Source organism: Pinus tabuliformis, chromosome 8, assembly GCF_031772625.1.
Source record: "Pinus tabuliformis cultivar Carrire ecotype Pingquan chromosome 8, CPIR1, whole genome shotgun sequence".
In the NCBI taxonomy this organism is placed as follows: Eukaryota; Viridiplantae; Streptophyta; class Pinopsida; order Pinales; family Pinaceae; genus Pinus; species Pinus tabuliformis.
This window is the reverse complement of record NC_142294.1, coordinates 985148169-985175480: the sequence shown is the minus strand read 5'-3', so window position 1 is coordinate 985175480 and position 27312 is coordinate 985148169. Positions and strand designations below refer to the sequence as shown.

The following is a 27312-nucleotide window of genomic DNA, read 5'->3' as shown; positions in this document are numbered from 1 at the left end:
TTTGGAAATCCGCCATTTTCATTGTCGACATTGAGCAGGTTTGCGGGGGCGTGTATTTATTTGCCAGCTTATGCTTATATATATATATATATATATATTTAAATAATTAAATTAGATTAATTAATTTAATTATATGACATAAGATTTTTGTTTTGTTTTGTTTTGTAAATTAAAATAAATTTAATTAATTAAATTAATATATATATATATATATATATATATATATATATATACGACTTTTAATTAATTAAAATAAATTTAATTAATTAAATTATATGTATTATATATATATATATATCTATCTAAATTAATGTTATATAACCGTTATGTATTTTTCACGTTATATGTCACGTTACTCTGTTAATGAGTGGTTAGGTATGAAAAGTCATGTTCGAATGTATGAACAGTGACGTCAATTAAAGTCACGTTATTGTTGACCGCATGACCGTCGACCCTTGTGTGGATCAATGTTTTTAAAACCGGAACCGGTGACCGGACCGGTCCACCTAATGAACCGGTTTACCGACCGGAACCGGTCTAACCGGCACTGGTTTGGTCTAAACGAACCGGTTTTAAAAAAATACATTAAATAATTAATTTTTAATGAAACAAAACTATTTTTAAGATGTAAAACCATGATTCCAAGCCAATAGAGACAAAATATGCAAACTTTGCTCATTTATATACCATGTAAAGGTGAATACATCAAAATGGCACCGAGTGCAATACATATCATCAACAAAGTAGCAAAATACATAACAAATGAGGCTCTAAATGGCCTATAAAGTCCAAAAACATTGCTGCAAGCTATGAGGCCATTGGCCTACTACAAGTCTACAGTATACACATGATCAATCATCAAGTTCATTACCACTACTAGTAGTAGACACAAGATCATCATCAGGAGCTACATAGACATCATCTGGTTCAGAGTCTGAGGATGCCTCAGCCTGATCTGCAACCTCAGTATCAATGCCACCAATGACAATAGAAGTGGACCTAATGGAAGCACGAGTTTGTCGACCTGCATGACTAGTGCCTTCCATTGGTTCCTTGCCTTTCCTTGATGCCGCTATTGATCCTGGTTCTGATGCCACCACATAATCTGCTTCATCCCCCGCCAAAGCCATGTCGATATCAAAATCAGCCTCAAACACAGGTTCTTCAGTCTCCTCCACCCATTCTGATGTTGGATCAATATCGTCCAACACAATGGGATCTAGATCAGGAGTTTTTCTTATCATTTGGAGCTCTAATTGCATTTATTGTTTACCCCCAAACCATGAAATCCTGAAAACCATTAAGTCTGCTGAATTTTGAGTGAAATCTAAAATTCTAGTTTCTTCATATGAAATCCAATGAGGTCGAAACCACTCTCAAACATCCTGAGTCATTTCATGGTAATGTTAAAAATTTAAGTAAAAGGATGAAAATGAAAATTAAAGGAAATGTCACTTTTACTTTAAGAATTTAACATTACCATTAATTGCCAACATTGTTAGGGTTGAAACACCCTTAGTCCCCCCCCAAAACCCCTCAAACACAGTCAAAAACATGTTTTCTTAACTTTATGGTGGTTGTGCCTAAAACCGGCCGGTTTAGGACAAAACCGGCCGGTTTTGTCCTAAACCGGCCGGTTTTCACCGGTTAGGGCCAAAAATCGGGCAAATGAAGGGTCTGACCGGGTTTTTAGGCCGGTTCGGACCGGCCAGCTAGCTAACCGGCCGGTTTGATCGGTTACCGGTTTTTCTGAGCGGTTTTTAAAACTATGGTGTGGATATCACCATAGAGCCCACTGCAGGTCAGCGCAGATGGTCACGATGGCAAAAGTCCTCCGCTGATGGTTCGATTTATCACTGAGCGTATCACCTCCCGATGTTGCGGCGTGGTTAGCTAGTGTGAAATTGTCCGTATGTGGTTAGCTGTACATCCTGCAAAAAAACCTGCGCTTTGCTGTTGTTTAGCCGCAAAGCCTATAACAACCACACTCTAGGCAGAGCGCGAATAGCCCGCACGCACTGTTATTTTATGAAAAACTCGTAGGGCCTAATGGCCAGCGGAATTTGTGGGTGTCACCAGTCTCGTATTGGCTCTGATACCAGATGAAACAAAAAACTTCTGATATGCAGAAATATATGTATACATATTTTATTAAAAAGATGAATTGACAGATGATGATTGTTTACAATGGGGTTCCTGGCTTATATACCGCCATGGGCACCCTTTGGGAAAGGGTATGATCTTATGATCGTGCCCTTTCGTCTAATTAAACCTAAAATTAACAAATTAACAAATTAACTAATTTATTACATAACATATCAATTACATTCCTATTTAGGAACATTACACCCATGGTCACCAAAATTGTCAAAATTGTGGAAAAACAAACTTGAGACAAGTTAATTTAGGAAGGGACATTACATCCTATGACAAGCTCAAGGGTTACAAAAATGATATTATTCAACACACAATTCCGTTAAAGGATGAAGAGGCTAAACCTTTTAAGCAAAAGCTTAGGCAAATCAATCCTAAGCTGGCTCCTCTCGCTCAGAAAGAATTGTAGAAAATGCTAGCTGCTGGTATCATACGACAAACTCGGCATTCCTCATGGTGCTCAAACCTAGTCATTGCTAGAAAGAAGAATTGTGCTATTAGGCTATGTGTTGATTTCCAAAATCTTAACATAGCCTGTAAAAGAGATAATTATCCATTGCCCAACAAGGAAAATGTACTACAAAGGATAATGGGATCCGGTGTCATTATTAGACGGTTTCTCCAGTTTTAACCAAGTTTGGGTTAAGGAAGAAGATTGTCATAAGACCACCTTCACCACACCTAGGGGCACTTTTGAACATCTCAGAATGCCTTTTGGATTGACAAATGCAGGGTCTACTTTTCAGAGGTCTATGGATTATGCTTTCAAGGGATTAATTTGCAAAATCATTGAAATCTATCAGGATGAACTTACTGTTTTCTCTAAGGATGGTAAGGCTCATATCAACCATCTAAAGTAGGTTATTGACAAATGTTGTGAATTTGGTATATCATTAAACTCGACCAAGTCTGTTTTTGGAGTAATTGAAGGAAAATTATTGGGTCTTATCATCTCCAAGGATGGCATCAAGATTGATCCTGAAAGGGTTGAGGCTATTCAACAAATTTTGTTACCTCGTATCTTAAATCCCTGCAGTGCTTCCTGGGTAAAACAAATTTCCTCAGAAGATTCATTCTGAACTATGCTGAAATTGCTAAACCCATAAAATGCCATCTAAAGAAAGATGCAAAGTTTATTTGGAAGGAGAAAGGTAAGATATGATCTCAAAATATTGAGGATGCTATAGCCAAAGCTCCTGTTTTGGTTAGTCCAGATTATTCAAAGGACTTTATGATCTTTTCATTTGCTTTCGAAGACACTATAGCAAGTGTTTTATTGCAGAAGAACAAAGATGGCCATGAGCAACCAATTGCCTTCATGAGCAAATCATTGCAGAATTCAGAATTAAAGTACAACATTATGGAAAAAGAAGCTTATGCATTGGTCAAATCCCTTAAGCATTTCAGAACATATGTAGGCTATTCATAGCTCATTGCATTTGTTTCGCATTCAGCAATTAAAGATATATTAACTCAAATTGATTGCTTAGGAATTCGTGCCAGATGGGTAACCAAGATTCAAGAATATGATCTTGAGATTAAACCAACCAAGCTTGTCAAAGGTCAAGGATTAGCTCAAATGTTGACAGAAAGTAATGAGAAATCCTTAGAGATGGTTTGCCAGAATGAGGTTGTTGAGCCTTCTATCTCCCCTGAGCTTCAAAAACTGGAAAGGATTGAATGGTATAAGGACATCATTTATTATTTGACAAACCTAACTTGTCCTGATCACTTGGTTTCCCATAAAAGGAGGGCTCTCAGATTAAAGGCATCCAAATATTGTATCTTAAAGGATGGCCTTTGATGGGGAAACCCAGATGGGATAATACTCACATGTATTGATGAGGATTAAGCTAAGAAGCTTATCACTGAGTTCCATGTAGGATTTTGTGGAGGGCACTTTGCAACAAAAACCACAACCCACAAGATTTTGCGTGCGGGATATTATTGGCCCACCATTTTTTCAAATGTGCATAAATTTGTTAGAAAATGTCAAGAATGCCAACTTTTCACACGAAAACAGAAATTAGCAGCTTTGCCTCTCCAGCCGATCATAGCAGAAGCTCCTTTTCAACAATGGGGGTTGGATTTCATTGGTAAATTTAACCAAAATTCTAGTGAGGATTCTGACTACCACAGATTACTTCATGAAGTGGGTTGAGACCATTCCGACAAAGCATGCCACTGAAAAGGTTGTCATGGAATTTATTAAAAATCACATCATTACTCGATTTGGTGTTCTAGCCAAGATCACAACTGACAACACCAAAGCCTTCAGCTCTTCTGAATTTTCTTCTTTTTGCTTCAAGTATGGTATTATTCTATCTCATTCTTCAAATTATTATCCCCAAGGAAATGGTTTGGCCGAATCAAGCAATAAAAATTTAATCACCATCATTAAGAAAATCGTGGGGGATAATAAACGACCTTGGGACAGTAAGATCAAGTATGCATTATGGGCAGACAGGATCACAAAGAAGAGGGCTACCAGAAAAAGTCCTTTTGAGCTTGTTTATGGTTTGGAAGTAACCTTGCCTATTCACCTCAAGCTCCCTGCTTATTAACTCCTTCATCATTCTATAGAGGGCAAAGTACAAAAAATAATAGATCAAATAATGGAACTTGATGAGGCCCGCAAAGATAGGTTTGATAACATATATCAGAGCCAATCCAGAACAAAAGAAGGATTCTACAAGTCTACATGGAACAAATTTCTACAGATCAGTGATATGGTATTATTATGGGATCGCAGGAATGAGAAGCCCAACAACCATGGAATGTTCGACAATATATGGTTTGGACCATATATTATTAGAGGAATCGCTGGAGCAAATTCTTTCTATATCAGTACTTTGGAAGGCGACCCTATGGACCTGCCAGCAAATGGGCAGATCCTGAAGTTGTACTACATAGATGACATCTGATGCCATAGGGCATCATTTTGTATAGTATCTCTAACCCTACTCCCTTTTATTTCATGTCATTATATAATTTTATTTCATGCATTTATACTATATCTTTTATGTTTTAGTTTGTTAGAGTAGAATTTTCTATTCCAGCGACATTTATTATGTATGCATGATGATTTTGATTTTGAATGGATATCTATTTGACGAACTTCTGTTTTCTTGGATGCAGGATTATGGGATTCTCACATTACTTCTTAGAAGCAACGTGTCCCCATATGGAGCCAGTTGTTGCACTCGTTTTGTCAAAGTTCCAAGGAAGCGAAAGTACAAATTTTTTTCAACAAGATCAGATCATTTATCAACAGTTCATGTGTCATTATAAACCTATTCTGCAAGTTATGTAATGTAAATGATGCTAGTAAAACCATGAATGTATGTAACAACCTAGGTAAGCTTATTATTTTGGTGAGAGTTTCATCCTAGGAGGCTGTTCGTCCCACTGATTCATTTGTGTTCCTAAACACGGGTGGGCGGCAAAGTTTTTCTCTCCAACCTCCCCCCAAAGCTGGGATGGAATTCTTCATCAAATTCTTAGGTGAGTCCTAGTGTTCTAGTCGAGTCTTATGTAAAAGTGATTTGGGAATAATTTAAGCTAGTTCGCTAAATTATTTTATTACAAATCACTTGGTCTACTAGATCATATTGTGTCATAGTTTGGGTATGTAATTTGAGGGTCTAAGTCGCGCTGTTATTCCCCCTTTGAGGGTTGAAATTGTAAATCTTATGTACAAAATATTTTAATGCATAGTCCTTCATACATAGACACCATGGTTAAAATATTAGAGGGTGGGAAAAAAAATTAATTCTCTCAAGTGTCAATTAATTAAATTTTCTGGCAAAATAAATTAAAATCATAAGCCAAAAATTTAATTAATTAGAGTCAAATTAAAATGTTTTAGGAAAATTAAATTCTCCAAATGAAAAATTCGTGGGTCTTAAAAGAATTAATTTTTGGAGGTCCTCCACCAAAGGAATATTGGATATTTCGCGAGATATTGGACCCTTGGGCCTTGGTTAAGTCAAAATCAAAATTTTGAGAAAATTAGCTCAAAATATTTAATTTTGAGCTAATTAAAATGGAATTAAATGATAAATTAAAAAATTCCTCAAAAATAAAAATTCAACGGCTAAAATTAAAAGATAGTCAAGTATTTTTCGACAACCGAGATTATCTTGACAAGAATCAAACAAACTAGTCGTTATTTTTCACTTGGAGGATTTATGTATAAATTAGAGAGCCATTTGAGTCTCTAACCATCTGATCTCTGACTATGAAATTGCTGCTGAATCATTCATGTAAAATATTGTCCCGCTGGGAACTAATTTTTCTATCATAATAAAGACATTGGGGTGCAATTCAAGGTGTTCCATGTTGATTGATTTGTGCTAGGCACTGACTACGTGTCTTCCTATGTTGTGCTGATAAATGGTAAGATGTGTTTTTCATTAGATGGAGATAAAATCATTCTATTGATAGTTTTGGACTAATCTTAAGCGATTTGATTCGCCATATGATTAACAAATTGTTGTGAGATAAATACATAGTGTTTGCAGTTACTTCAGTCCTTGGTCTCAAAGTTCACAAACTGTGGGTAGGGATCAACTTGCTTAGATCCTAAATATTTATGTGGTGGATTTAATCTTCACGAAGGCTATAGAGTGCATGGGGTTTCTAAAGTATTTTTAGCCATTTATCAAAGACAATAGCCATAAAAAAATTATTTCTCAAAAAATTTATTTTTCAAAACCCTTGTATATTTGTAAATTTTGTGAATAATTTTGTAAATTAAATTTGTAAATTATTTTGCTAATTTGGATTTTCGGGTTTTAAGATTTTGTATATATTTGGGGTTTGGGTGTTTTATCTCCATTTTTGCAGGTGATGTCAAGAGAAGAGGCTGAAGTAGAGCTAGATCTAGGCCTTTGAGGGTAAGATGTAGTCTCTAAGAATTTTTTGCAGGGCCAACCATTGAAAATTTTGCAACAAAATTCAGATTTATCTAAAGTTATCTAAAGTAAGGGTTTCATTTTTTAAGCCTCCCGGGCCCAGATTTGTCCTCTCCAAGGCCAACGTCTTCCTTCTCTTGGCTTGCGTTAGCCTTTTTTCTATCTGTCACCTTTTCTGTCCTTTTTAGTGCAAGCCGTACCCTTTAGGGGCCTCGGCCTCCCTTTTTAGGCCCAACGTTGAGGCCTTTAAGCCTTAGAAGGCCTGGCATAGGCCTAGGAGGCATTGATTGCCCTTTTTCACCCAAAATGGTTGCCTCAAAGGCTATCCGTAGCCTTTAGGGCTCTTTTTGGCCCTCCAACCCAAACCATTTGCCCTCAAGCCCTAGCCTTTCAGCCTTTAGGGCCTCTCTCCTGCTTGTTTTGGTCTTGGCCTTCTCCTGCCTCATTTACCCTTTTCCTTAGCCTCCTAGCCTTCTTAGCCCTCAATGCTAGCCCTATTAGGCCTATAACATTTGCCCTCGTTAGCCCTAATCTACCCTAAATTTACCTTTGATTTTTCTGGACTGAAGACTTGGTGGTTTTGGACCTCAAAAGATCTATTTTTCATGTGATAACTTGATCCCAAAGTTTCAACAAATTTTGACCAAGGGATCTTCAAGGCCTTGGGCCTAGGGTTTGCTCTGTAAACCTTAATTTTCACTGTTTTATTATTGCTGTAATTTTCAGTTTATAACAATGATATCATAAGCCCTAAAATCACATTTAAGTTGGTCAAAATAACTCAAATTTGCAAAATCTAAATTTTCATAAATTTTTGCCACTTGGGCATCAAGAATCTAGCCTAGATCTAACTTTCTGTTTGCTGAATTTTTCTTCATAAATCACTGAATCAAATCTAAAGTTTTCTGAATCACACACTTTAAAGGGCCTAAAAACTTGATTTTTCAGTTTTGGTAATTTTTTCAAAGTTGTGTGTCAAATTTGGCATTGTTTCAAGCATTAATAGCTCACTGTTCATGCACTTTTCTTACTGCTGTAATTAATATTTCAGATTTGATATAACAGTGGCAAAATACATCTTAAGAGGACTAATACATCTAATTCTTGAATCGGCTAAGTTTATTTGGTAGTTGGGTTTCTCTTTATGACATTGGGCAAGCATATACACTTTGAATTTGATATCTAAAGAAAAATTACTTGCTGCTGTCATAAGTTTCTTACTGCTGTTCTAATAATGACTTATTGCTCATAAAATGATCATTGGAACGTAAAGTGCATAAATGTTTTCATAGTTCTATATTTTGTTGTTACTTGTTCCTAACATTTGCATTGTGGAAGTGACTAACATTGTGTTTTTCTTGTGAGTTTATGTACTATAAGAATTCATATTTCACATCTAATAGACTCACTCTCTAAAGCACTTAGATCATAAATCATCTTGGTGATAAGTCTCTTGGGCATATTGGTATCTTGTGAATCCGGTGAGTTTCTCTTAATAATTGGCATTGAGTAATAAAATCACACATAATCTTGGTTGGAAACATCTTTGGTAATTGTGATTGGCATCTCATAATTTTGTGGCTAACTGATAAGTGGATAAATTTCTCTAAATTCTTGGTTAAGTACCTGCGGATTAATCTATAGTTAAAGGTTGCACTTGTATCTTTAAGCGCTTATTTTGTTTAAGATTGTTATCTCATCATTGTTAAGTACTCTTGCTTTAAGATAATTCACATTAAATACTTAAATAACATAAGCTAATCTTAACTCAAGATATCTTAACTCATAATCATTGCACACGCATCTTAGGACTTAGTTTGCATTAATAACTTACCTCCAAGCATAAGCTTGGTTGATAAATTCCTAGGGCAATCCTTTTCCAATTAGCTTGAGTGATTCAACCCTTCTTAGTGGTTAACATAGTGACTTTGCAGTCGTCAGAGCCATAGCCTTTGTAGTGCCGGAGGCACTGGGTGGTTGGAATACAGGGGGAGGTATTGTTAATTAGGCCACTGTCACACCCTTGCATTGTTACAACTCAAACTAGCAGGGGACTTCAAGGGGATCCCTAAAGGGGAAATGCTAGGCCAGGGAATCAAATGGAGACTTAGACCACTGTCACCTCAGCTAAGACTCCCTTCTATTTATGGACTTTCACCGATGAGAGGAGACCGAGTATATTATGGAGTCACTGATGGAGGATAAATCAATGAAATGATGTGGAGTGACCCTAATAATCTGTTTCTTGGAAGAGTTAGAAAGATAAGGCTCGCTTGCTTTCTAAGCAAGGTACAATGTCTTTGAGGGAAAGGAAGGGAGCATTTAAGGGTTGGGTTTATGGGATATGACTTATGAAGGAACTTCCCAATCCCTAAAATCTTTATTGTAATTGGTATACCAGATGGTTGTTGAAGATGTTGGAGCAATCAGTGCGCAGCAAACTAAAATACAACAACAACAAATAAACCATACGCAAAAGACACAGAGGTTTAACATCGTTCACCAAACCATTCTGGGCTACGTCCACCAAACATAGGCATCGACAAACTTTTATTATAAAAAAAAACAGGAGATTACAAAATAATAAGTTTCCTCTCAAACTCTCACACACACCAATCTGTATGGACACCTGATTTATAGCTAAGAGAATCTAACTGCCTCATAAATCCTCTTACAACAAATATAGGCTGCATTAACTCTCTCCCAACAAAATAGAGCTAATATAGCAACACAATCTGATTGTTGTCACCTACTGAGATTTTTGCCTATTTTACTAAAACCGAAAATTTCAACAATCTCCACCTTGACAACAATTAGTATGATGCCCTGTTTCTTTATTATTTATTTTTCCTGCAAGCCAAGACAAACACCAACGCAACTTCTCTAACAAAACTGGTTTCGTGAACATGTCTGCACAATTTTCTTTTGTATGCACCTTTTCAAGAGAGACCCCCTTTTCAGTGATAACCTGTCTTACAAAATGGTACTTAATTGGAATATGCTTTGATTTACTATGATAGGCCAGATTCTTAGCCAAATGTATTGCACTTTGACTATCACAAAGTAACTTGATGTTGTCCTGTAACCTACCAAACACACCAAGCAAACCTTTCAACCAAACCGCTTCTTTGCAAGCATGAGAAGCAGCAATGTATTCTGCTTCAGTAGTGGATAAAGCAACAATGTTTTGTAGCTTTGACATCCAGCTAATAGCTCCACCTGCAAGAGTAAAGACATACCCTGAAGTTGACCTTCTCTTATCCAAATCACCTGCAAAATCAGAATCAACATACTCGCAAACAAATTCACTACTCTTATTGTAAGTGATACAATAACTACTTGTGCCTCTCAAATACTGAAGCACCCATTTCACTGCTGACCAGTGTTCTTTACCCGGATTTGCCATATACCTACTAACAACCCCAACTGCATGTGAAATATCTGGTCGAGTGCAAACCATCGCATACATCAAACATCCTACTACATTGGCATATGGAATTCGAGACATATATTCCTTTTCTTCATCTGTATTAGGACATAAACTGGAAGAAAGCTTAAAATGGGAAGCTAAAGGGGCTGACACGAGCTTCACATTGCTCATTCCAAACCTCAAAAGTATTTTCTCAATATACTTCTGTTGTGATAGCCACAGCTTACCATTGCTCCTGTCTCTGAAAATCTCCATGCCCAAAATCTGTCGTGCTGCTCCTAGATCTTTCATATCAAATGTCCTTGCCATCTGAGTCTTTAACATGTTGATTTCTTCAACGCTTTTGCTTGCTAAAAGCATATCGTCAACATACAACACTAAGATAATGAACATGCCATTACTTAACTGCTTAAAGTAAACACAATGATCATATTCACTTCTTATATATTTTTGACTCAACATGAAAGAATCAAATTTCTTGTACCACTGTCTAGGCGACTGCTTCAGACCAAACAATGATTTCTTGAGCCTGCAGACAAATTTCTTATTGCGATGTTGAACAAACCCTTCCGGTTGTGCCATGTAAATTTCCTCATCTAAATCTCCATGTAAAAATGCAGTCTTAACATCTAGTTGCTGTAATTCTAAATCAAGCAAAGCGACTAATGCTAACACAATTCGAATTGAAACTATTTTAACAACTGGTGAAAATATCTCATGAAAGTCTATGCCTGCTTTTTGAGAAAACCCTTTTGCAACCAGCCTCGCTTTGTATCTGTCCTCTGTATCATTCACACCCCGTTTCACCTTGAAAACCCATTTACATCCCACAGTTTTCCTGCCTTTGGGAAGTTCAACCAGATCCCATGTGCCATTCTTACCTAAGGCCATCATTTCGTCCTTCATAGCTGCTTTCCATTTGTCACTTTTCGAACCTTCTATAGCTTCCTGATAGCATAGAGGTTCATCGTCATTAGCGGTAAATGCAACTGAAGTAACATAATCATCATACCTTTTCGGAGGGCGTTTGATCCTTGTAGACCTCCTTAAGGATGTTTCTGGTGCTTCCACAATTGGCTGACTACCATCTGTAGGAATTTCTTCATGATCACCATCTGAGACCTGTTCATGACCTACATCTGAACCCTGTTCATAATCTGATTCTGAAACCTGTTCATGACTAGAATCTGAACTATGGTCATCATGACTATCATTAGAAGTGCTGTCAAACTGAATGTGCTGAAAATCAGATACATCATCCTGTTTCAATTTATTATCTACATCTAATTGTACAAGAGAGGATTCATCAAACTTTACATCTCTGTTGATGATGATTTTGCGGGTAGTAGGATCCCACAATCTAAATCCCTTTGTTCCATCACCATACCCAACAAAGATATACCTTTTTGATTTTGGATCTAATTTAGTTCGTTGATGTTTAGGTACTAGAGCATATGCATCACAACCAAACACTCTGAGTTTAGAATAATCACAAGAGTGACCTTTCCATACCTCTTGAGGAATCTTGCAACCTATCGCTGTTGATGGTGACCGATTTATCACATAACAAGCTGTAGCCACCGCTTCTGTCCACAACTCCTTCTGCAAACCAGCGTTACTCAGCATACTCCTTGCTCTCTCCAAAAGAGTCCTATTCATGCGTTCAACAACTCCATTTTGCTGAGGAGTATAAACCGTAGTCTTATGTCTCTCGATCCCTGCATCCTTGCAATAGTTTTCAAACTCCTTGGAGGTAAACTCACCACCATTGTCAGTGCTTAAACATTTTATAGTTCTACCAGTGATGTTTTCTACCAATGCTCTAAACTGCTTGAAAACTATAAAAACATCAGACTTCCTTTTCAACATGTAGACCCACACTTTCCTAGAAAAGTCATCAATAAATGATACAAAATATGACAAGCCACCATACGAGGTTGTAGGTGCTGGACCCCAAACATCTGAATGGATATAATCAAGTATTCCTTTACTAGTATGTTTGCCTGTTTTAAACTTTTGCTTACTTTGTTTGCCAAACAGACAATGTTTACAGAAATCTAACTTTCCAGACCTTAGATTAGGAAGTAACTTGCGATCAGCCAAAATCTTTAACCCTCTTTCGCTCATATGGCCCAACCTTTGATGCCATAGGCGAATGGAACTACTGTCATGTTCAGACACGGTAGACACATGAACTGACCCTGTTCTTCCTTCTAACTGAAACAGATTTCCTACTTTCTTAGCTTTCATTACTAGTAAAATACCTTTGTAAATTTTCATTACTCCACCTTGAATTACAGTTTTATATCCATTTGTGTCAAGTGCCCCCAGTGAAATTAGATTTTTCCTTAAATCTGGTACATGTCTTACATCAGTTAACATTTTGGTTGTCCCATCAAACATTTGCAGCTGTATACTCCCTATTCCCACAATATTAGATGTGACATCATTACCCATGTACACGACTCCATCATTAACTGATCTATACGTCTTAAACCATTCTCTATGAATACACATGTGGTTTGATGCTTCGGAATCTAACAACCAATGTTGATCATGATTTGAAAAATTAACTGATAAGACTTCGTCGCTCATACCTGAACCAGATGCCGAACTTGTATCGGTCGTGTTCGCTTCATTCTTTTCTGTCGATGAAACTTCTTTAGAAGTTTGTTGTCGCTTCCAGCAATCCTTCTTCAAGTGCCCCGATTTGCCACAAAACCAGCACTTTACTTTACTCTTCTTTCCTTTCGACTTTGAACGCGAATTGCTGTGCTTACCAGAGCGTCTTTCTCTAGAATGACCTCTAGCCATCATTGCCTCTGATGTAGAGGTGTCAGCATTCGACCGCTTCCTGGTCTCCTCGGACAACAAAGCTCCGACGACATCATCGAATTCAATGGTTTCAGATGAACTAAGATTTATAGAAGTAACAAAATGATCCCACGACTCGGGCAACGAGCACAATAAAGTTATGGCTTTATCCTCGGATTCAAATTTTACTTCTATGCTTTCTAATTGCACCAGTAGAGTATTAAAAACATTCAAATGATCAGTAATCGAAGTACCTTCCTTCATTCGCAAACTGTATAGCTGCCGCTTCAGGAGAATCCGATTTGTCAAGGATTTCGTCATATACAGCTTCTCCAGCTTCGTCCACAAACCTGTAGTAGTTTTCTCTGACACGATGTTAAACAAAACATCATCAGCCAAACACAGTGGAATACCGCTCAAGGCTCTTCCATCCAATTCATCATCTGTCATGGGGTAAGGCAATTTGGATCTTCCATACAACGCCTTTGCCACGCCTTGCTGTACCAGGGGATCATGCATCTTTACCTTCCAGATCTCGAAATTGTTTTTGCCGTTAAACTTCTCAATTGCAAACCGGGCACTCTGAGTTTTCGCCATCTCGTTTAAAACAAACAATCTCCAAATCCAACTTTTAAATAAAAGAAGTTAATATATACAAACCGCCTATGCCTTATATTACACTGCCTTTGCTTTAATTTTTTTTTTTGCTGTGCGAATTACAATAAAAAACCCAAAAAAACAATTGCAATTTTTTACCAATGCAATCGTTGGCTCTCTCATAACTCCAGAAAGACCGCGCCGGCAGCAAAAACGCTTAGAGTGACAAAATTGGCGCGCTTTCTAATTTCGGATCCGCGCTGATCTGAAAATTGGCGCACTGGCGCTCTTAATCAAATCGGTTCCGCGCCATTCTGGTTATTGGCGCGCCTGTGCTACCCTAGCCCGCGCCAATCGCAAATAAAAACTCAGAACATAAATATGCTACCGCCACTCATTCTTTTTCCTGCGTGTTCTGGCAATCAACCCGCACCATTAGCTGACAACCAACACTGTTATGTCATGTGGAATGTCAACGGCTGGTAGTGGACATATGCAGCCCCACAGCCACGCCGATATAGTTTTCCCAACGCTGTTTCATACGATTTAATCCTCCCACGCAGTAATCGTTCGGTCATGTGTTGACCCACGTGTTGCTGATGCGTTTTCTGTTCTCTGATTTATTTTTGGGAGCGCAGTTCATAGACAGCCATGCTAACATCAACGCTGTTCCAGCCTCCAGCCAACGTGAGCCTGCCACACCTTTGCTGCGCCACTCCTCCAGCTCGCTCTGATACCACTTGTTGGAGCAATCAGTGCGTAGCAAACTAAAATACAACAACAGCAAATAAACCATACACAAAAGACACAGAGGTTTAACGTGGTTCACCCAACCATTCTGGGCTACGTCCACCAAACATAGGCATCAACAAACTTTTATTATAAAAAAAAAACAGGAGATTACAAAATAATCAGTTTCCTCTCAAACTCTCACACACACCAATCCGTATGGACCCCTGTTTTATAGCTAAGAGAATCTAACTGCCTCATAAATCCTCTTACAACAAATATAGGCTGCATTAACTGAGAACTCTCTCCCAACAAAATAGAGCTAATATAGCAACACAATCTGATTGTTGTCACCTACTGAGATTTTTGCCTATTTTACTAAAACCGAAAATCTCAACAGAAGAATTGTCTTTGAAAAGGAACGGGACCACACGGGACCAGTGGACCTAGTTTAGGATAGGAGGAATGAGTATGGCAACTATTGAATTTCCACGACCTTGGGTCTAGGTTAGTCTTAGAATCACTGACGTTATCAAACCAAGAATCTCAACAAGAACTACTTTGCACAACGGATAATATAAAGCAATAAATCACATATGCACAAATATACACAATTGTACAATAATGTACAACCTAATCTTCCTTATATTAAACCAAATCTGAATAATACAACAGTCTTTGGTATACAAGATACAATGACAAACTTCGTTGCAGCTTCTATGTCGTATCTTGTCTTGTCAGTCCTTCGCTTCCGCACTGCTCGCTAGCTGCCCCTTAGTCCTTCAAAGGACAACACATCAAGACTTCAGGAGGGCTGCCACCTAACACTGCTGCAAGTCACTTTTGTAGCATGCACACAGGCTGATCAATCTGCTTTCCAGGTTGGCCACTTCCTGAGCTCCAAACTACCAAGCTAGCAGCTACCTTAGTCCATCAAGGTAATGCACTTCGGCACCAATCTTCACCCAACCTTCAGCTCCTCTTTGTCACTTCAAGATAACTTGTCTAGGGCTACTTTGGACATCCACACGCTGCCCTGCAACAGTCCAAAGATGCCCAATACTTCACTGCAAGATCTGCACATATGGAAGCTTTCGATCACCCAATCAAGCCTCCAAATTGGCTCACACGGGCTGCTCCAAATCTGATCCAATTATGGTCAACTTCTTTGACCCAATGCACCTCCAAATGCTGCTCCAAATTTGCTTGTTACACTGCTGTTCTTGACTGTTATGGTTAGGGAATTAGGGCACACTGCTGCAGCCCTAAACTACTCCAACATTCCTTGAACAACCCTCTAGAAAATTGCGACACACCCTTGTGAAACCCCTCTTTTATCACGCTGTTGTCTTGGGTATATATCAGCCCTTAAACCACCCTACACACACCTTACTGTGGTGCTATGGCCTGAACCTAGCACACAGTAATCTTGTAGCTTATGGCCAGCAATATGGTAGCCCCTTGTCCCTAAACAATGCCCCAAACAGACTTGTTTCCAGCCCTTAAGGCGTCGGCCTAGCAGCCAACATACTTGGCCTCCAACACAATAGATTTTGGACCCTGTATTAACCCTTTAAACAATCCCTCCACACCTCGCTGCCCTAACCTCCTTGCTGCGTCCTTAGATCATGCCTCTCCTCCTCAACGAGTTGCTCCAATAGGTATGCGTTGCATTTAATGGATGCCTTAATGACTTGACTTCACCCTCTATTTATACACCAATAGAGTGGCTTCCTCCTACATTACACAAGGGCTTCTATAACTTGTCACATGTCAACTTTACACCAAGTCGACCTTGACACACATTGATAAACCCTTTATATAACTTCAAAAATTCATATCTCCACTTCTACAACTCGGAATTCGATGATTCTCGAAGCGTTGGATTCTCCTTTCCGCCTCTATCATCTCATGCCATCACATGTAGAAATATGCTCCCAGAAATGCCCACAACATGATTTGGTGCAAAACCCCATACTTGGGTTCCAAGCCCACAAGTGACCCTTGTGGCGCTTTGCCCTCCAAACCCAAACCCTAGGGCTTGGAGTACCTCCCGAGCTACAAAAATCAATAGCAACCAATGATGTCCTTACACTAGACAAAGTGGGAAAAGGACCAAAGAAAGAATTTTCACTTGAAGGTGTTGATTTGATCTTATGAGGCACTAGCCTTAGGGATGCTAAGGCAAAGTTTGATCCTGAAGCTAGCGCTTGGATTTTCTTCCAACTCCATTGTTGTAATGGCTTCAAAATTGGAAGAGACCTTGAGGAAACACCAACGCAAGAGACCCTAAGAGATCGAACTTTTTGGAGGGCTAGCTTGTTGGGAAATTGATGCCCTAGGTGCCTCAACTTGGCTAGACCTAAATGATGGTGAAAGGATGTGACTTTTGGTGACCACCTCTTGGTAGATCAGTGCCTTAGTCTTGGGAGAATGGAGTCTATGATGAAATATGAGTAGGATTCTTGATTCTTAGTCAAGGAGGCCTCAAGACCACTTTGCTAGCCTTCTAGGTCAAGGAGAAGCAATCTTGCAACTTTTATACTTTGATGTGCAAAGGAGATGGCTTATCAAGGTCAAATTCTTTGATAGAATTACCCATAAGAAATTTTGTTCACATTACATGGCCCATACATTGAGAGATGCTATAATAGAGACAAAATTCCACAATTTTAAGTAGTAAATGCATGCAACAATTAGCCCTATAAATATCGAAATTCCTAGTCCAATGTATATGAAAAAGTAAAACAAGAATAACATGAAAAGCATGTGCTTACATGTAACAAAGCATATCCAACCATCCACAATTGACAAAAGAGAAGCTCCAAGATAAGATAGACCAATATCCACACATCAAAATTCATCCATAAAGTTCCAATTGATCCTCTAGAAAAAGTGCAAAATTCTCAAGAGAAAGAAGAGATCCAATCCAAAGTGATGATAATAAAATGAACTCATCTCACTTGTATTTATACACTAATGAGGAGTTCGAATTAGCCTCCTTGGCCTACATAAGCCCCAAAAATAAACTAATATGCTAATATTCTAACTTTCACTTTCGGTGACAAGCCCACCAAACTAGCTCACAAATGAAAGAATATGCCTCTTAAGTGGTCAAATGATGACTAATATATGTCGTAGGGCCCTTTAAGAGGTCTGATGAGGTCCATGGGTGCCATAATGAAGAGTAGGACCCTCAAAAGTGATGGACAAAGGGGTTGGCCCTTTGTTCTCCACACAATAAACTGTGGTGCTTCTAGTGGGTGTGGGGCCACAATAATAACCTCGGGTCTCCAAATGAGTCGAAGATGCTTGTAGATTGTTTGCAAGGGCTTTGATGATGGTGTAAAGGATGCCACATCGTCATGCAAGGCCTGGATCATCTGCCAAGTGTATGGTGCAAATCTGGGGCCAGTTGGTCATGATGGATCAGGTGGATCTTCCTTGTCCAATAAGTGAACCACGAGCAATATCTGAATGGCTGTGGGGATCCATGGAGTGTTGTCTACTGTTGTGGAGGCCCATGGTGTCACGTCCCTTCTCAAACACATTAGTAACAGGGTGCTGCTACACAATTTTGCACATTTTTGACTAAAGAAGAGGGCCCCACACTTTTGACGTAGGGACTTAGGGGCCAAATCAACTTTATTTAGCTGCTAGTGGAATGTGGGGGCCACCCACATAGGAGTTCGAATTAGCTGATCGATATGTGTGGAGGGAAAATCGAATGGGTGGATGGAGGGGTCCACATGAGGCTATGGGGGCCCAAGGAATTATAAAGAGAGATCAACTCTCATTCTGTTTTCATTTTTGACATTTGCAAACAAACACACATTTGTTCACTCTGTTGTTTAGCGAGTCTACCGGCTGTTTAGCCACGAGTATTTCACACGGGAGATTCAACCTCTACTTCGAGGGACCATCCGTGCCCGCCCTAGGGAGGCTGTTCTACAGGAGTTTTCAGGAGTTTCGGGGCAGTGACACACATCAACAACAACGTAGGTGAAGGGAATGCGTATTTTTGGGCAACTAGGAATCACATAGAGGGAGTTTGAGACCAGTAGGGATCACACAGATTGCCAAGAGGTGAGGGAGCTGGGGTAGCAGCGTTGGACATGCATTTTCGCTAGAGCTTTCAGTGAGTTGAGCCAGCATTCCAGCAATTTGCATTTCTAGGCTGAGAGACAATGCGGAGACCACACAACAGAATTTCATGGTGCTTGGAGAGCAACTGGGTCGGGCCAAGAGTTCATTCGGGGAGTTAAGAGTTGGATAGCAAGGGTAAACCCAACATTTTGGAGGAGTTTGCAGGTGGGTTTGAAGCCGGTTTCCAGCAATTTGAGTTTGGTAGCGATAGATGGGGTGAGGCTCCAAGGGGGTCGAAAAACCAAATTCAAAACCAACTAAAATCCCTTTTGGGTTTTGTCCAAGGAGTTTGGGGTTAAAAGGATATAATTTTTTAGGCGGTTTTAGTACCCATTCCAGCCATTCGAACTTTAGTAGAGCAACAATTTTCTAAGTAGCGCAGTGCGCAGGGGTGCAGTAGCTGGGCAACCTTCAACTCAACCTTTTTCCTACTTGGTTTTGGTCCTTCTTGTCCATTGAGACAAGCCCAGGTGCACCATTCCATCATCTATTGTATTTGGCTTGCAGAAAATTAATAAAATGGCTCAGAAGTTCTTCATTTACAGTTTTTATATGGGTGTCTATCGAACATTTCGTTTTTGTATTTTGCTGCGTAGAATATTTGTTGTTATCACTTGTATTTCCTATTTAGGATCATTACACATGGCTCTCAAGTTCTCAACACACAACCTACATGTGCTAATGTAGTCCTATGGAGGATTAAGATCCCGTATAGGGAGATCAAACCCAAAATGGAGACCATCTGCAATCATGCATAACATCTAATACATCCCTTAGCCTTCCAATACAACAAGTCATTAGAGAAAATGACTAAATGAGCTTACCAAATCATGGACCACAGGTGGGGACTTCATAATGGCTTGCCCTTCCAAAATGGGCTTTGGGTTGTGCCAATGTCTCCTAAACTCCAAATGGGGTTAATCGATAGTCCTATCAGGTGGTTCTACTTATAAAGGGGATAATATAGTCAAGGTACATCTTTCAAAGGGTGGTGGCATGTGACAGATAGGTGAATGAAGTAGGGGATGTGAAGGGGTAGCCTTGGGTCACATGCTGCGTTACAAGGGGTAGATAATAAGAGCGAAGCCCACACTTGGGTTTATAATGTATAGGAGGGCGCAATTGTGGTACATGAGGTGCCATGGCCTTGATTTTTCCACCCTTATTTATATGCCTTTTGCCTTTTTATGATTTTCTTTAATTCACTGCTCGGGGCTCAAGGGGTAAAAGCATGATGTATAAGATATAGCAGTGAATACCCCTTTTAATGTGGAGAGGTTCATTGCCCACCAGGGGTTGGGACAATCATGGGTTCCTATATGATGAAGGAGGTTCATAGAACTTGTAGGAACCAAGGTGATGGCCATGATGATGGGGTAGAGCTCATGTATTGGCTTTTTCCCACATGCTAAATGTGTTTGTCCCAGCCATCTTTTGCATTTTGTGGTACATTTTCCTGTTGAATGTGGCCAATTACGCTTTTACTTTTCTTTTTATCTGCATCAACCTTTGGGCATCTTTCCAGGCTTGACCCAAGGTGTGGGCAAGGGGAGGAGGGAATGCTAACCCTATGTGGACCTAGCTGAGAAATGTGGACCTAGGTGGGAGAAATGATGAATGGGGTTATAATGAGTGGAAAGGGGGCAATATATATATGGATGAGGGAGCGAGACCACACAACCAAAATCAGGGTTTCCTATGAAGTACCATCCCTAAAGCCAAATGGCCAGTAAAAGAGATCCCACGAGACTAGAATCCAAGGTTAGCATCCAAAAGGTGTCTAGGGGACAAGAGCACAGGGCTAGCCCATTGTTTTCACTGAATCCCCCCATTAATCCATACCTAGAAGTGTCCATGATAAACAAACTACAATACTCAATTACCAAATGACAAGGCATACCTGTAGGTTTGGGAGACCGACCTTCAAACATATGATCATGGCAGATGGGTGAGGGACCACATGGCTGGCTCAAGTGGCGGAGAAATGGCACAATGAGCTAGTTGGTGGCTGCAAGGGGCTGCTGGATGTTGACTGAGGACCATCTTGGACAATTTTTTTCTCTTAGGGATATCACCCACAAAATGGTGGGTAACAGGCTCAAGGGTGGTGCAAGTGTTACCTCTGCAGAAGAGTGGACTACCCCCAAGCTTGCATCCACCAACTCGTGCCTTGACCATATGCCACATCTAGAAAGCCTCTCTCCCGATGCACTGTGTCTCGTCTAACTGTCTCAGATGAACCTCCTAGGTATTGTTGTTTGTGATGAGAGCATCAAGAGACGATATCCAGGTCCTCTGTGTTAGTGTGCAATGTTGGAGAGTGATAAATGGAAGCTCACAATTGACCTTGTGATCAACTTGCTTCCTGAATCTAAGTGTGCCAAACCGAATGGTGTGCCTGATGCCCTCGTCAGGAGATCTCTCTGGCGGAAACACTTCAACAACCTGCTGTGCAACATCATGCTCTGCTGCACACAAATACGTACCCCTACACTCCTATGCATAGCACTGAATTCTGTGGCACAACTCCATGCACCACTGGATATCAACGCTCAATGCCATGCCACCATGTACCTTAGGGCATCCCATATGTGCCCACTGCCCATGTATCCACCACTTTGCAAGTAAACCCACCACTATGTGATCTACACCTCCTCATATGCCTAGGTACACTTGAGTGGCCCAACTCCTCACATGTATTCGGGAATAATGCTACCATGCTGAACCTTAGTAGCTCCGGTGTCGAATGCATCAATGAGAGAGCACTGTCTCCATATGATGCCTTGTTTGGTGGCCTACCGATTCCACCTCCTCTTACCAACTCCTGTAGGGTAGGCTAATCACACTGTGATCCCACGCTTGATCAATATGCATATAACTGAAATCTACATGCTCTCCTATCAAACCATCTTGTCACTAATGCTGATGTAGATCTAAAAGTGTGTGTGTGCCCAATCATCAGATCCATCACGCAACTACCACTGTCACCTACCGGCTCTATGAGGTAATGGGAAACCCCACCTTGATCCCAACAACAGTTTGGGCCTCGAGTCCCTCTGGTAATCCATGACCTCTACTGAAATGTGGCCAGGATGTACCCAACCACCAACCTGCTCCATCGAGCACTAACCTAGTACCTCTCGACATCCAATCCCAAAGGAGGGATCGAATATACAATCTCCTGTGTACAAAACAAGCCCTCCATGCTAACGCTATGCCATACTCAACTCAAGTCGCTGGCCCTTGTTGACCTAGTCATCCTTTATGATTTGTCTAGACAACTCTGTCTCTCTCAGTCCTGTTACCACTCAAACTAGCAGGGGTCCTAAAAGGGGATCCTTGAAGGGCTACTACTAGGCTAAGGGCAACAATGCAGCAATAACCTTCTGTCACCTCGACTAAGCCTCCTTGCTCTTTACAGACTTTCATTGATGGGAGGAGACCCGTTATGATGAGGATCACGAAATGGATGGGCAAATGATAGGGTGAGGGGTGATCTTGGAAGCCTATTCATAAGAGATGCTCAAATATGTGGCTTGCTTGCCTTGGAAGGCAAGGTTGTAAGCTCTCAAAGAAGGGCTTAAGGTGAATTTCAAGGTTTAGGTTTAGGGTATGTATCTTATAATGGAGGTCCCTAGGCCTTAAAATTCTTGTGAAGACTTGGGTTCCAAGTAATCTTAGAAGAATTGTCCTTAATGGTGTATGGGACCACACAGGACCAAGTGGATCCGGGTTTAGGATAAGGGGGAAGGGTTTAGCAACCAAGGATATGCTTGACCTATTCTAGAAGGAGAAAGGGTTCAAAGGAAGAATTTTAATGCAAGACAATGTGAGGATCCCAATGAAGTCTTTTTCTTAAGGAAACAAAGGGCCATGCATGCTTTTATCTTTCTTTTTAGCTAGATTGTGAAAATTCTATCACTGTAGCAACTGATTTATTTTTCCTACTTATTCCACAATAAGTTATTTATGAAATTACTTCAATAAACATTAAAATAAATACTGCTGCAAATATCACACTGTAATAAGGAAACAAACATATGCACAAGAATCAACACATTGACACAGTTATTTTGGACAACAGTCCCCGGAAAAACTCAATGTGGGAAAACCGGTGCAGCAAGGGAGATTCTTATTATTCAACAATTCTTCAATACAATAGGGTGCCAAACTAGCTTACCCACACAGAGAAAAAATTCTCCAGCACTTCTCCCAATCCCAACGTCAGCCCAGCTGGCCTCTGCATGGCTTTCAAACCCTCTGCGTCAACCCCTGCTTGACTGCGTTAGCCCTGGGCCTCTTTGTGTCACCCACGCAAGTCTAGTTAATGATTGCGCAGTATCTTGCTGCCTCTGTGTCTGCGTGAAATGCCCAGCATCTGCCTCTCCTGCCTCAACGTTGATCTCTAATGGCTGTTCCCGTCTCTCTATTTCGTACTTGCTACCTCTTGACTGCTCACCAGACCACTGGTTCAATTTCTCAGCTAACCCTGCTCCAGAAATTGAACTGACTGATCTCCCTCAGTGTGTTCTCCAAGTGACCCTCAAGCCTCCTCTTATACTTTTCTCATTAACAAATCAACGGCTGAGATTAAGTCCCTAATCAACGGCTAAGATTAGATCTCGTTTGATCCATGACTTTTGGACCATTATAACACAGTTTTATATTAATTCACATTAATATTTTATTTTCCCTAAGTTTAGACTTAGGGACTTCATTAGAAATATTAATTATTTTAATATCTCCCAAACTGTTTAGAATCTGCCCAAACCCTTTCTGGGTATTGGAGATCTCATGTGCTTTAGCCTCTCCACTAATTTTCATGGCTAGAGCACATCCGATGCCACCTCAAATTAACATGGATCTCTAGGCCATGACCCAAGGTGTGGGCAAGGGGAAGGGGCATGCTAACCCTATGTGGACCCTGTGGAGGAATGTGGACCCAGGTAGGAGAAATGATGAATAAGGTAATAATGAATGGATACAGGGTAATATAAGCAGATACAGGAGCAGGACCACGTAACCAAAATTAGGGTTTTCCATGAAATACCATCCCTAGAGTCAAATGGTCAGTAAAAGAGATCCGACGGGACTAGCATCCAAGGTTAATACCCAAAGGGGTCTAGGGGACAAGGTCACAAACCCAACCTATTCTTTTCGCCGAATCCCCCCATTAATCCATGCCCATAAGTGTCCATGATAAGCAAACTACAATACTCAATTTCCAAATGACAAGGCATACCTTTAGGTTTGGGAGGCCCACCTTCAAACATACGATCATGGCTGATGGGCAAGGGACCACATGGCTGGCTCAGGTGGCGGAGAAATGGCACATTGAGCTAGCTGGTGGCTACTCGCTGAGGATCATCTTGGAGAATTTTTTTCTCCTAGGGATATTACCCACAAAAGGGTGGGTAACATGCATCACACCTAGTTGTTAGGAATTGCATCTCATATATGTTAGTCTATCATAATAAGCAGTGGGTGTCCATCCAGTTACTTGGTCTAAACTTGTAATAAGCAAGAATTGTGACTCCATAAGGCACTGGTCTCATCTCTAAATCTAATTAAATCCTTAAGTCTTGCTAATTTCAACCGAGTAGCTAGGCCACTCATTTGTGTCTCCCAAGCAAGTTGGTTCCCAATTTGTTTTCTTTTCACCTCATTCCATAGGGACTACCGTCCATATCTTGCTGTTGGGAGACAACTAGAACGGAGTGGGCGGGGATTAGAGTGACATCCCCCACCTTGAACGGTTGTCGCGGTCCCTATGCAATCCAGACAACAACAATGGTAACCACTTACTTTTTAGAATAATGGAACCTTGGATTTGAAACAAGTGAAGAAAGGAAATAATGTCACATAAATTGAAATAACGCTGAATCCTATGAGCACGCTGAATCTACAAAAACTTGTATCTCAATAACACTTGTCAAGGAGCCAATCCATCAAAACGTCTCCTAATCCACTTTCTGCCAGGATTTTACCCTAAGATACATTCAACTAATTCCTAATGATCCTAAGAATCATGACTAGGAAAGTGATAGCTTTAACATTAAGAAATTTTAAGGTCTCACATATTAAGATGGACATGTTGTAGATGTTGATCATTCACCCCTAAGGGGATGAATGAAGGGGGTGTTGACCACTCTGTGTCAACTACCCTATAGCAGCATACATTTTTTCAAAGCATTCCATCATGTTCGAGCTATCAGACATCTAGATATCATCATCATCTTTCCACAGATTTGTCAAAGTTGTAATTCCAAATTCTGTAGCCCTGTGTGGCCATTGTAAGAATGATTTTAGTATGACTATGAAGCCATGTAAAAACATCTAGGTAGGCCTTTAATTCTTAGCAAAGAGTTTCACTCTATGGAGTTTTTTACCCTCCGCCAATTATTCACGTTTTCTAAGCCAAATAATTGGTCGAGTTTTTCTCCCACACGTACTCCAAAGCTAGAGTGGGGCTCGATGGTAAGGTCTTAGGTGTAGTCCTAGCGTTGTCGAGTCTATGTAAATTCTCATACTAGATCATCTATCATGTGTTGAAAAATTTGGTTGTGTTTAGAGGTCATGTTTTAATTATTGAAATTCCCCTTCTGAATGGGATGTCCATGTAATATTTGATGTAAAAAGTGTTGTCTAAGAATATTTTAGATGGATGATTAATCATAATTAGACATTATCGCCTAAATATTTTTTAGACCCACTTTGAGGGTGAAAATGTGTTTAATCCCCTCTAAAGTCGTTTAATTTTTTTTTCTAGCAAAAAATGACAAAAAGTTAGCTAAAAGATGGTAAAAAAATTAAAATGAGAGAATAAAAATTCTCTCCAAGTGGAAAAACGACTTTTTGGAGGAGATTGGCTTTACCTAGGAAGATTAAATTTGAAGGACTCATTTCCAAGGCAGAAAAATCCCACAAAAAATTCCTTTGACTTGAAAAAAATAATTTCTCAAGGAAAATCAAATTTTTGGGTCCAGTTGGTTGAATTAAGTGAGGAAATTTAAAGAAAAGAAAATAGGAAATATCTTTGAGGCCCTTTATCAAGGAAAAAATTGATTTTTTAAGAAAAATCAAGCCTTTGGACCATGTTGGTTAAGTCAAGGAGCAATTTTCAAGGAAAAGATGTTGGAAAAAATATTTTTTGGACTAGGAATAAAGCCTTCATCAACAAATTCGAATTTCATCTTCTAGATCAAGGGCTAGGATTTAATTTTGGCATGGATCAAGCATCAACTAGCTGTTATTCTCTGGGATCAAGTCAAATTTGTACACACCTTTGGACCTAGCCATTTTCCACTTGGAGGGGGATCTAGATCTCTCTATTTTCTATAGAAGGAAGCATATGCTCCTCATTGTATCATCTTTGATCTTCTGATCTCTGTACTCTGGCTACTGGCTCTTGAAGCTCTCTATTTTGGATAATAAAGTGAAACTCTTTGGGTTACTATTGTGGTGCTTTTCTTCTGTGGATATGGTAATATTGTTTCACTCAGCTTTTAATTTCTACTTGTGCTTATATTCGTTATGTCTATATGCTTTTATAGAATCGTTAGTGTATAGCTGTCTTGCACTAGTGATTGGATCTGAAGAATGCTTTAGGATTGGATGTGGCTAGTCGTTTTCAGTTAAAATACTAGAACTTCCTTCCATTGTATTTTCTTATCTCATGTGGATCTAACGAAATTCCTTTACATTGTGTAGGAAACATTTGATTGAAATAGATTTCAAGTGTGGGGATGTTTTCGGCTAAACCATCCCACTCTTGAGCATTGAAGTGGAAGAACCCACTCAATTTTCCTTAAAAGATTTATCTAACGAATAAAACTTTTGTAGGGTTTCTTGGCTAGTGCCCCATCTAAAATTATCTGAAACTGTCTCCAAATTCTTTTAAAATTTATTCAAGGGTTTTAATTGATAGATCTGCTAATTAGAGCATTAAAATTATTGTAAATTTTTTAAAATTATTTTGTAAATATTTTTCTCCAACCCTTGTACTAATTCTTGTATTTAGTCATTGGGATTTCTAACATGGTTTTGATGCAGATCCGAAGTGTAGAGGTAAGGGTTTTTCTTATTAATATCTCTGTTGGTGTTTAGACCCAAAGATCCGAAGGGAGATTCGATTTTGAAGGTCCTATCCCTCTCCTTGCCTAGCGGCTAGGGTTTGAGGGCTTTTTCTACCATCAAGGCAGCCGATTAGTAGATCTTGCTTTCCTGTCAAGGCCACAAGGGTTTGATGTCATTCTAGGCTTTCCAAAGGATTCGATCTGCATGTTTGTGACCTCATACTCTCAAACAAAAGTTTTTATAGGGAGCTGCTAGCCTTCAAGCTTATGATCTAGCGCTTTTTCAAGGGTTTTACCATACAAATTTCGCAGTGGTTTCTATCCGACTTTGGTTTGTTTTTGCAGGTTCATAAACTTATTTTTAGGCTCAAGTTTGGAATTTTATTTGTCCTTTGGCTAGCTGTGAGGATGTCTGAGCATTTAAAGGCTTAGCCGCAGGCCTATTAGGCCT

The 27312-nt window shown here is 39.7% G+C and overlaps 1 protein-coding gene across 2 annotated transcripts in view; it reads left to right on the top strand.

The window, feature by feature from the left end:
* The window catches only part of LOC149238718 (amino-terminal glutamine amidohydrolase), a 328784-nt gene that overhangs the window by 95974 nt on the left and 205498 nt on the right, over nt 1-27312 (top strand). The window contains exon 5 of one of the 2 annotated variants that reach the window (XM_089367030.1): nt 5293-5784. The exons of the other annotated variant lie outside the window; for it this stretch is intronic. Within the exon in view, the coding sequence (XP_089223156.1) occupies nt 5293-5467 (175 nt within the window). The 3' untranslated portion in view covers nt 5468-5784. Of the gene's footprint in view, nt 1-5292; nt 5785-27312 lie in introns of those variants that run through there. 2 annotated transcript variants of the gene reach the window in all.